This window comes from Eschrichtius robustus, chromosome 14, assembly GCF_028021215.1.
Source record: "Eschrichtius robustus isolate mEscRob2 chromosome 14, mEscRob2.pri, whole genome shotgun sequence".
In the NCBI taxonomy this organism is placed as follows: Eukaryota; Metazoa; Chordata; class Mammalia; order Artiodactyla; family Eschrichtiidae; genus Eschrichtius; species Eschrichtius robustus.
This window is the reverse complement of record NC_090837.1, coordinates 47,604,687-47,617,013: the sequence shown is the minus strand read 5'-3', so window position 1 is coordinate 47,617,013 and position 12,327 is coordinate 47,604,687. Positions and strand designations below refer to the sequence as shown.

Here is a 12,327-nt window from a genome sequence, read left to right as displayed (position 1 = left end):
AAGAAAAAATCCTGTAAGAAAAATAGGCCCCAATTCTAAGTTATTTTCTAATTTCATTCTACAAGAAATTACAAATCAGTATACACACAAACCGACAATTTCTAAGGATACAGTGAGAACATTCAGAATGATCACCCCAAGTTACTGCACGATCTTCAATAATCAACCATTAAATCATTTCTTATAGTCTACAATAATGGATTAATACATTTCACAAAGACTTTCATCAAGAACTGGAGTGATCTACTTAACCTTCAGCTAGTTATGACAAATTTAACTACAGAAAAACCATATTTCTCCAAGAATTCCTATTATTGGCTTCACCGTGATATATCTTTTAACTTTATAGTTACAATAACTAAGTATCTTCTTAACTATCATCGAAAAAGCCAGGCATATAGTCTGTTATCAATTAGCTACTATGTGACTGGTAAATAGGAAAGAGATATCAGTACAAATAAAATTCATCTTAGGCAAGTTATTGAACATCTCTAAGCCTTAGTTTTCTCATCTGTAAAATGGGACTCCTAATGGCATAGGGTTAGATAAGGTATAAGGTTTGTAAAGTGCCTAGCACACTATGTTATATATATAATAAGCTGTCAGTAAGCATTGGCTGTGTTAGTTTTTGTAATCAGTATAAAACCTAGGTGTTTCGGAAAGAATTTTCTATGTTTGTTGCCTTATAACCTTTTAATGTAATTGAAAAGTTGTCATAAATATATTTATAATCCGCTTTCTGTGCTTAGAAAAGAGTAAACTAGCACTGTTACTTTCTACATAGTCTATTTATTTATTTAAACAAGAAGTTTATTTAAACAAGACGCTTAAGTTGAAGGAAAAACTATAGGATTCATTTCTTTTAGAGTAATTTATCCCTATTTAAAGACAGATTGCCCTACGTATAATAGCTATGTACAAAAAAGGTATAAAATTGTCCTTGGTTTTACAATGATAAATGAAAAACATTAAAATTCTCCAATTTTCCTTGCAACAAGGTATGCAAGGATTTTTATGTTTTTTTTTTTTTTGTTAAACAATGAGAGCAAAATAACTTGCTGAGTATACTATCCCATCTCCATTTGATGTCGATCAAAACATACCATTGACCGTTTAGTTAAAAAAAAATGCAGTATGCTTGTGCACATACACCAGTTACTTTATGTACAGTAGAGGAATGGGGAAGGGGAAAATGAAAGAGTAGAGAAACTATATTGTAGTAGTCAGGATGTGGTGGAACCAAGTTGTGGTTTTCTAATTGAGAAAGTCTTCTTGGTCTGGAGGAACAGAATTCTGAAGTAAACTAGCAGGTTCCCTTTTTAGTAGATACCTCCTGTCTGCTGCTGAAACACATCAATTGTATCTTCAGCCTCCATTTCCTACTGTGCAGGTGTGTCTGTTTCATTGATTGGCTGCCCATCAAATCAGAATCTGATCTGCCTCATTGACAACCCCTGTTGTTCATAATAGGCTTTCATTAGTTTACTAAGTGGTGTATGCCTCTTAAACTGCACCTGAGAACCATCCTGCCCCACCACCCTCAAATTTATATGATCGTTGTTCTTAGTCTTGACTCCTTCCGTCTGCTTTCATTGGCCATGGCGAGCGCTGGAGTCTCCTCAGCTGCCTTTTCCCAAACCAGGTCTGCCCTGTACGGGCACACGAGCAGCGCAGAAGGAGGAGCGCAGAAGGAGGAGCGGCAGCCCTGGAGGAGGGAGAGGGCCCGCGCCCCTCGTGAGCTCCCTCCCCCACACCCTGCGTGCCTACATAATCTTTTTAAAAACACGCAAGCTATAAACAAAAGTGGAAAGAATAAAAATACATAAGAACTCTACTTCATTGATAATTATCGTGTAGATACTTGTTTAATAACTGCCATCTCTTTTGCATTTATTTTAATACTCTGTCTATAAAAATAAAATAGGTGATTTTAAAATGTAAAACTAAAATAGCAAAATTACATTACTATTCTTTTTTATTTCTTAGTATTTTTAATTTTAAAAAGTCAACTAACTTTTAAAAAACCTTCAGGAACTGAAAATATGTTACCTTTATGAATAATAGTGTTTGAAAAATTATGTGAATTGTCCTTAGCTAGACAGTCTCTGGTCTTATAGTCATCTAATATGAGCTAATATAAAATCACAAACACTTAAATTTTATTTCATCATTTATAAGTTTATAATTTCAAAATTGTACACAATGCATCTGCAAATTGAAAGTTTGGTAAAATCTTAGAAAAGTATGACAAAAACCTTCTATGATTTTATGGTACCTAAGCTTTTTCATTTCTATCTGCAGTCTGATAAATACTGCATTTAAATCATTTAGATGGAGGCATATTAGTAGCAGCTATATGAGAGAAGGTAGTTTAACACTGGAAAATAAAGGCATAGCTGCTGTAGCATAATATATGCATACCTAAAAATCTTTGTAGTCTAGAATAGCTGCCCTAAAAATAATAGGCCTTAGAGAAAAATAGGGCTGGGAGAGTCTCATAAAACCTATGTATGTTTGTAACCAGAGCATAAAATGTTTGTGTGAGGCAGGTTAGCATGGCAGGAGGTTATCTCAAGGAATAAAATACGAAAAACAATATGTGAACACTGGGGTGGGGAAGAGGAACTTGTAACCATTGTAATTGGCCATGAAGGTGAGCATGGAAGGAAGCACAGCCTGCCTTGAACCAAGAACTGTGCAAGGCTGGGAGCATAAGTCTCTAGAGAGGCCCCCTCCAGCCCCCCAACCACACACAGATACGAAGTGTAGGCATTCGTTTTATATTTTCTTAAAATACAGATTAAAAAAGCTCCTGCTTGAGCAACAGCTAAGCTCAGAGCTTTTTCCTTTCCTGCTGAAGGTTATAATTCTATATTTGCTATATTTGATCCCGTTGCCTAAGAAAAACTATTTTTGAATGCATAAAAATTTCATTTGAACTGATATCTCTTTCCTATTTACCAGTCACATAGTAGCTAATTGATAACAGACTATATTGCCTGGCTTTTTTGATGATAATTAAGAAGATACTTAGTTATTTTAACTATAAAGTTAAAAGATATATCACGGTGAAACCAATAATAGGAATTCTTGGAGAAATATGGTTTTTCTGTAGTTAAATTTGTCATAACTAGCTGAAGGTAAAGTAGATCACTCCAGTTCTTGATGAAAGTCTTTGTGAAATGTATTAATCCATTATTGTAGACTATAAGAAATGATTTAATGGTTGATTATTGAAGATCGTGCAGTAACTTGGGGTGATCATTCTGAATGTTCTCACTGTATCCTTAGAAATTGTCGGTTTGTGTGTATACTGATTTGTAATTTCTTGTAGAATGAAATTAGAAAATAACTTAGAATTGGGGCCTATTTTTCTTACAGGATTTTTTCTTAGTACAGTTATTGATGTATATATATACAGTATATATAGTTCATATATAGCAAATATAATGTATTTTTATATAATATACCATATATATAATATATATTAGATTTTTTTGTATAATATAGACCCCTATGTATATCATTATGTATATTAGTTAAAATATAAACTAGCTAAGAAAACATGACGTTTCAGAGCTGTAGGAAATTTTTTCACCTGAAAATCATGTAGTTTCATTCAGTTTCTTCAATAAATTTTTGAGCAGACACTGCTGGGTGCCGAGGATACAGAGGTATTCTGAAACAGATATGGTTCATACTGTCATGGAACTTTATATATAGTCTGTCAGGTTAAAGGCTTTAATCATATCTCAGTTTTTAGATAATTCTTTTTTTTTAGATAATTAAATTATTTCTGTATTTTTTTTCTATTTTAAAAACTGTCGTAGAAAAATGTTTATTCGTCCTAAAAGTGGGTTGGCATTAACAAGTTTTTCCCCAATGTATGAAAGTTTCATTTATTTCTAATTAAATTTTTATTAAAACTTGGTCTATATGAGACCACAAGTATGGACGTAATAGAATATTTTACTAAGAAGCCAAAACCTTCATTCTCATCTTCATTTCAAAATTCTTTAGCACTGTTGTATATTATTTGAATTATTAACAATGGAATGGGTTTTTAAAATGAAATTAGAAGTCCTAGAAAATTGACAGTAGTATAGGTCTCAGAAATGGTGTCTGTGCCTTCTGTATGATATAGGATATAAACTATAGAGTGTGTAAGTAGCTGAAAAGATACATAGTGCAAGCTGTTGTGAGCTCTGTTTTCAAATTTTGAAGCCAGTACATTGGAAAGAGACGCACTTTATTTTGTTTCTCTCTATATGGTTCTGTCATTGGTCTGTTCTTTAGTCATTAAGGAATAGGGAATAACGAGGAGGAGGTGGTAGCAGATATCTTAAGCTAGGCTCACTTGGTAGTTATATATACCATGACTGAAAGTGGAGTTATATATATACCATGACTGAAAGTGGAGTTATATATATACCATGACTGATGAAATGGTTTACTAGGTCTTCTTGAAAAAGCTCATTTAAATACTGAATGACAGACTTTGGAATTTGACTAGAGAATTTTGAAACTAAAAGCATATAAATGTATTTTCCAAGTCTGTGTTAGGCTATCAGATTTATATATGTGGATACATAAAAAAACTCAGCAAACTTCATTCCAATTTTTAGACTTCCTGGATGCTAAACTACAAGAATATTCTCCTTTTGAAATACTATAAATCATGTCTTTTCCTCTAGGAAATGGCAGCAGTGTCAGCGTTCCTTCAGCCAGGAGCACCCAGGCCATACCCTGCACATTATATGGATACAGCAATCCAGACATACAGGGATATCTGCAAGTAGGTGACTAGAATATTTATGTTCTGTCCGTTTAGAGGTAAATTTGACATTTATATGGTTATTAGATAGAAATGGTTCTTTGTTTTTTATGCTTTAAACTTAAATAAGCTCCCAAATCAAGTTAATATAGTCATAGATAAGGTGAGATGATCTTTTAAAACTAGGGTTTTACTACATTTTCCTTTCCTTTCCAATTTTGTTTGGATATGTGGTTAGGAATTTGTTACATGTAATGTTGAGGTTATTTGTTCTATTGAGGGTGATTTATATTTTGGGGACATCTCTAACTTTAGCTACTGTTAAGCCAGGAGTTAGCTAGTTTGAACTTTCCTTGTTAAATAGGCAAACACAGAGATTTAAATAGTGGTTCAGGGAAGAAAATGAGAAATGTTTTGTACACATAGTGAGTTCTGTTGAAACTCTATGGGAGTTAGAACTCACCACCTGTAAAGGAGACTATGAACTGGTCCAGAGAAGGTGTCATGGTATGCTTGAGGAATAGACCTTGAAAGAAAGGTGGTTGGGAGTTGATAGCCATAAAGACATTTCAGTAATTGTGATTGGCAGGAACAATGTTTTGGATACAGCATTACTGCTGAAAAGGAATAGAGCCCTGGCTAGCTAGGTTAGAGGGTTTGTATATATGGAAAGGTGTTTTGAGAGAAATCAGCGTGGGGGAGCATTAACTCTCATTATTATTTTTAAGCTGTAGTTAAGATTTATGTAGTAGTAAATGGGGGAGTTACTGAATATTTGAGTAGAGCCTTGACATAATAAAAGTTATTTTTCAGAAAGATTTTTTTTTGTGTGTGTGTGTGTGTTTTAAAAAATTTATTTATTTATTTATTTATTTTTGGCTGTGTTGGGTCTTTGTTTCTGTGCGAGGGCTTTCTCAAATTGCGGCGAGCGGGGGCCGCTCTTCATCGCGGTGCGCGGGCCCCTCACTGTCGCGGCCTCTCTTGTTGCGGAGCACAGGCTCCAGACGCTCAGTAGCTGTGGCTCACGGGCCTAGTTGCTCCGCGGCATGTGGGATCTTCCCAGACCAGGGCTCGAACCCGTGTTCCCTGCATTGGCAGGCAGATTCTTAACCACTGCACCACCAGGGAAGCCCCAGAAAGATTAATATGACTTTTCTATGTAGAATGGATGGGTTAGAGTCAGAGACACAAAGGCAGTTTTGTGTCCTATAATGTTGAAGTAGAAGTAGAAGTCGTAGCAATGTGTTTACAACACAACACTAGTAATAATGATTAACATTTGTTTAGTGCTCAGCATTTACCACTATGCCAAGGTAACTTACATGCTCATTTAATCTTTACAACAAGCCTATGAAATGGTGGATACTATTATTATTCCATTTGATAGACAAGGAGATTGAAACTTAAAGAGTTTAACTTGCCCAAGGGTATGCAGTTAATAAATGGTGGAGCCAGTATCAAATCCTGCCCTTTGTATAGAATACTTTGTATAATCTGTTTGAGAATATATTTGGAGTTTCTGGCAGGAGAAACAGCCTTCTGTGAAAGAGGAACCTTTGAAGGATTCCGAAAAAGAGAGATTCAAAAGGTAGAAGAACTATGAGAATGAGGCATTAAGGAAGCCAGAGCAGTAAAGTCCTTTCTCTGAAAAGATTTTCCTTGTCTTCATGAAGCACAGAGCTTTTGGAGAGATGCACATGGAGTGATGCAAAAGAAAAGTGAAAATACCGATTGACCCAGATAGCCAAATAAGCCATGGCAATCCAGTTTTGTCCTCCTGTTCATAGCAGACTATATGCTTTTTCTAAATACATACTTAACTGACATGCGTTTACCTTATAATCTTTTTTCTAAGTTACCATAATTGGTAAGGTTTATCAACAATTTAATAGATATTTTGGGATAAATTAGAAAACACTACATTAGTTATACATATCAATTTTAAGAAGCTCCCTGGTCTCAGAAATATTAAAATGTAAATAAATTTTCTTGAGTACAGGAAATACAATATTACTTTTGCAATGCCCTTATAATGCCAGGCTCCACTTTTTAACTGATGCAATCCTATTTATCTTTATACATTTCTTTTTTGAAGCTTTCCCTTCCCTCCTTTATCTCCCCAAATCATAATAAAAATCAGTGGTACCCTGTTTATTATCTATTTCATGTCAGTTTCTGCTTTTAGATAGGGATTGTGTCATAGAAACACTTGAATCTTTAGTAATTCCACTGCCTGACACAAATGACTTTTTAAAATCTTGCTTTAATAAACAAATTAATATAAAGTCCTGAACTTGGTAGCCTGTGACTTCATAGCTGATCACAAGGGGAAATAGCTGAGGATAAAAATAAAACAATTGTGTTAAGATTTGTAAAGTTTACTTAAGAAGAAGATTTAAGAACTGAGCATATTTGAGCATATTGTAGTATGTGAGTAGGTACTGGCAAGGAGGAGTTAGTCTTTTGTATTCATTAAAACATTCTCAGATATTCATAAATACCAACCCTCTAAAAAAAATCATGATTTGTAGAAAGTTTATGGCAGATCACTACAGTAATTTTGAAAGTAGTGAATTGTATTTTTAAACTATCACTGTTCAGAATGACCTTTAAGTTAGTAATCTTTGGTTGTAATTTTAAGGTCAAGTGGTATATTTTTGTATAAGAATTAGAAAGTAAAATGAGAAAAACTTTGCTGCTACAGTTTACCCTTGAACAGGATAGGTTTGAACTGTGTGGGTCCATTTTTTTTTTGGCCACGATGTGCGGCATGCGGGATCTTAGGTCCCCAACCAGGGATTGAACCTGTTCCCCCTGCAGTGGAAACGTGGAGTTGTAACCACTGGACCGCCAGGGAAGTCCCGCGGGTCCACTTATACATGAATTTTTTTCAAGAAATATATACTACCGTACTACACAGTCCAAGGTTGGTTGAATCCATGGATGTGGAACTGTGGATACTGAGGGCCAACTGCATATTTTTGACTGCACTGTTCAGTGGTCAAGTGTATTTCTCAACAAAAGGATTCCGTCTTGTAATTTCACAGTAAAAAATATTTTCATTTATTTTTATTATTTTCAGGAATAAATAATACAACTCTAGATTTTTGATAGTAGTTGTCCACAAGAAAAATCAACTGATTTTGTGTTTTTACAAAGAAGATTTTGCTCAGTAACAGTCAGGCAACACTGGCTCCATGCTATCTCCAAGTGAAACATCTCAATAGTACTAACCAGAGAGAAATTGCTTAATTATTCCTAAAAGTAGTCAGTAAAATGAAACACACATAACCAGAGTTTGCAATAAGGAAGGAGAAAAGAAATCTGGGTGAAATGTTTATATTCCTTTATGTCTGAAAGCAAGTTTTGTTAACTAACTGCTTATTCAGAGATACGAGTTGGGTTTTCATACAGGAAATGTGACTTTGTATTGTAGTCTTACTACAAAATTATACAATGCTAAAAGTTTTGATGAGTTATGAGAATTCTTTGAAGTTTTTTTTTTTAACGTTTTTTGGTAAGTAGAGAACAAGGACATGGATTTCTTTTTACTTAAAAACTGGAATTGGAAAGTTTTGTTGAACACATGGTTACTATGATGTACTAAAATATTATTGTAGTGCTAATTATATTTTTCTTGCCTTTTTTTCTCTAGGAATATGGTATTGGCTGAAAGATGTGTATTGCTCAGTGCTGAAATCTTAAAAAGCCAAAGCAAATATTCAGAGGCTGCAGCTCTCCTAATACGGTTGACCAGTGAGGTACTAAAACTGTGTAGCATTTGTTCTAATTAGTATTGTTTCATATTTTTTTAAAAGTGTTTCTTTTTTCTTGAGAGGATATGCAAAACAAAATTAGAGGGGTATCTCTCTTTGGGAATTTATAACCTGGCTACTTTAGTAATTTGTTGAATTAATTTTAATTGCAGTATTCTGTAAACTGAATTTATTTTATTTGCAGATTTTAAGCCTGCGTGATTATTAACCACAAACATGCACTGTGTGTCTTCTATGAATTAGGTTTTGACTTATGGATAACAATATTTAAAGCAACATGCATATACATCATTCCTAATATAAAATTGATACTTTAAAAAGTAATTACTCAGGAATTTTTAATTTTGTTTTCATTCATATGAACTTGTTAAAAAATCATCTTACGCATTTGTTAAATCTATATTATGAATATTTCAAAAGGGAGAAAAAGAAATTCACTTAAATAGTTGCTGTTGAAGGTTTCCAACAGACATTAAGTTGCATTGACTATAGGCTTGTAAAGAATGGCAGTAATTCTTTGTAAGTATGGTTAAAGACATGTTTTTTAGATGAATGCTCAAGAACAGAAAAAACAAAATCAAACACCCTTGTGTTTATATTAATGTTCCCTAGGGTTTTAATCCTTGGACCATTGTACTTTTTTACTTCATACATGTTTTAGGTAATCTATTTACAGTTACGATTTTCACTCTCAAATCTGTCTCCAGCCCTGGCGTCTCCTTGAGCTTTAGATTTGAATGGCCAACTACCTTTTAGACTTAACCTACTTGAGTGTTTCCAATGCACCTTTGAGTCAACATAGCAATAACTAAACTTCTACTTTCTTACCTTATAGATCTTGATCTTAAATTATAACCAGCCAGCTCCTTATTTGCTCAGGGCAGAAACTACTTGAGATGTTCCTATATTCTTCTATACTGTCAGTGACACAATTAGGGAATTTTTAATCAATCAATTAATTAAATAGGCTGCATCGGGTCTTAGTTGTGGCATGTGGATCTTTTGTTGCGGTGCGCAAGCTTCTGTCTAGTTATGGTGTACGGGCTCTACAGTGCGCAGGCTCGGTAGTGGCGGCATGTGGGCTTAGTTGCCCCATGGCATGTGAGATCTTAGTTCCCTGACCAGGGATCGAACCCATGTCCCCTGCATTGGAAGGCGGATTCTTAACCACTGGACCACCAGGGGAGTCCCAGGGGATTTTTTTTTTTTAACTTCTTAAACATGTTTTTATGTCTTCACATATTTTACTTCTCTCTCTTTCTCTTTTTAAAATCCCTCCTATTACTGTCCTGGTTCATGTCCTTAATGTCCTTCTCTTGGACTTTGGCCCTTTTCCTCTTTCTTCACCTTAATTTAGTAGTCCTGATATCAGTCATATCCTTCAGATATTTGTATGTAGTACCCAGGTTGTTCTAAGTGTCTCTGTCCTGTCCTCTCATATATGCTCTGAGACCTGACTTGTCATATTATATTGGAAATTATATTTAAGCTGTAAACTTCTTGAGGATAGGGAACTGGGTTGCTTTCTACACTTTTTTTCTTTTTTAATTAATTAATTTATTTATTTATGGCTGTGTTGGGTCTTCGTTTCTGTGTGAGGGCTTTCTCCAGCTGTGGCGAGCGGGGGCCACTCTTCATCGCGGTGCGCGGGCCTCTCACTATCGCGGCCTCTCTTCTTGCGGAGCACAGGCTCCAGACGCGCAGCCTCAGTAGTCGTGGCTCACGGGCCTAGCCGCTCTGCGGCATGTGGGATCTTCCCAGACCAGGGCTCGAACTGGCATCCTTTGCCAATGCAGGGAGATTCTTAACCACTGCGCCACCAGGGAAGCCCCAACTTTCTACATTTTTATCCCTAGTGCCTAACACTGGGCTTGACACATGGTATATGATTTACAGATGTTTGTTGAACTGAACCATTAATTATTCTAAAAAGGTTTCTGTCAGTTATAACTAAGTAGGCTAAGGGATGATTTTAAAAATATTTAATAATTGATACTGCATGGACACTGACCAGTATGAACAGTTGTCAGACAGAAACTATTTGTTAGAGCTGAATATAGGTTCTTGAGTGTGTTGATGTTCTGTATTATAATAAATAATCTTAACTTGGGTTTGAATATGTTGCTGAGTTTTTCAACCTAGGGGTTATCAGTGAATGTAAAAGGAATTTATGGTTTAGGAGCTTGGAGTAAAATTTCTTTAGAGCAAATTCTTCCGTCTGCATTGTAACGTTATTATTTTCTTTCATTATTCTTTTTTTTCCAACTCTTTGTTTTTACCTTTCTTTTTCAAACCTGGATGATTTATTTTGTCATGAAATTCTAGGAAATTTATCATTGTCATTTACTGCTTTGGGGTGACAGATGGGGGTGAATGCGATATATTTCCCTAGAAATTGTGATTTTCAATGGCCTTTTCTACTATACCTGTCAGATATTTCTTTGAGATAACTTGAAAGTAAAGACTGCTAGGCATAATATGTCTAAGATTATTAAATTTTAACTAATAATTTGTATTTATTGTAATTTTGTTAACTAGAAAGGCTGTATGAAGTGAAAAATGTACTCATCCTGAGGGTAGGGAACTGAGTTACATAGTCTTGACATTCATGAATTGTTTTTCCTAGATTTTTGTTAATACCATTATAGCAAAAGATAGCTGTGATGAAAAGAGTTGTGCTTTGACTTTATTTTTTGCACTGTAAGTTTATGGGCAAGTGGGTCTTATTCTTGTGTTATGCCCTGGCATTTTCAGCATGGCAGAGCAAACCCAGTTTAGTAATGAAACATGTCACATTTAGTAGCACATAGGTAGTGTGTCTAAATTTGGTGCTTAAAACATGGTGCTTTCCCCCTCCTTGTGTCTCTGTTTCTGTGTTGAACATTTATTCTGGTCATATAACCCTTTTTGTCTGTTACTCCATTTAAATACAATAAATCAGCTTATCAAGGATATAGTAATAGCACCAGTTTTTTGTAAGTTTCTCCAGCTTGGGAGGAACTGTTCCTGTGGTAAGTTGTTCAGCTGCTAGCACCTTTCCTGTTAATTGCACAATTAGGCAAAGAAAAAAAATCTTAGTGCCATGCCATCCTTGAGATTTGATTCAGTTCAGGTTGTGCAGCAGGTGCCTTTTTTCTATGGAAGTGTTTATGGAAACCTCTACCTCAAATGATTTTTTCCCTTATATTTATCTTCATATTTTAAGTTAGTGTTGCCTTTTCAGCTTTTGTTAAAATTATATCTTGGCTGTGGGCGAAGTTCACAGGCTGGAGTTCTTGTTGAAGTGGTATCATGGGGTTTTTTCCTTAGTTCCTTATAGAGCATATATGATAGACTTGTCATAGCGTGGATGTGAACTAACACTAAAATAAAATTTTATTCTTCAGCTCATTCAAAGAAAGCCTCTGCTTTCTGGATAAAACTATCACTTTGTGAAATTCTTCCACTTTTCTTCCATCAACACAGATGGCAGTTGCCATTCTTTTCAGGGCCATTTTTTGGTTTCAAAGCAGTGTTTTTTTTCTACTTTAGGTGTCAATGTAAGACAGGACCTAAACGAAGAACAAAGGCTGCAGTGAGATATGAGTGCAGGGTGTTTAGCTCTGCAAATCGATTCTTTCTCAGCAAACAGTTTTACTGGATGCAGGAGGCAAATTTTGCTTCAGCTAAATTAATATATGCTGTGGACTTCCGGGTCTCTCTTGAATTGGTCAGTCAAATTAAAGTTCAGAATGCTGAGGGTTTACTGTGCTGGTTCTCAATTGAATTGTACATTAG

At 35.1% G+C, this 12,327-nt stretch overlaps 1 protein-coding gene and 1 pseudogene across 3 annotated transcripts in view; one reads left to right on the top strand and one right to left on the bottom strand.

Annotated features, from left to right (window-relative positions):
- Positions 1-12,327, top strand: part of TRAPPC8 (trafficking protein particle complex subunit 8) — an 88,047-nt gene that overhangs the window by 25,115 nt on the left and 50,605 nt on the right. For all 3 annotated transcript variants that reach the window (XM_068563142.1, XM_068563141.1, XM_068563140.1), the window contains exons 10-11: positions 4,695-4,795; positions 8,430-8,535. In XM_068563142.1, coding sequence (XP_068419243.1) covers positions 4,695-4,795; positions 8,430-8,535 — 207 coding nt within the window. The remainder of the gene's footprint in view (positions 1-4,694; positions 4,796-8,429; positions 8,536-12,327) is intronic.
- On the bottom strand, positions 1,273-4,281 carry LOC137776954 (small ubiquitin-related modifier 2 pseudogene; annotated as a pseudogene).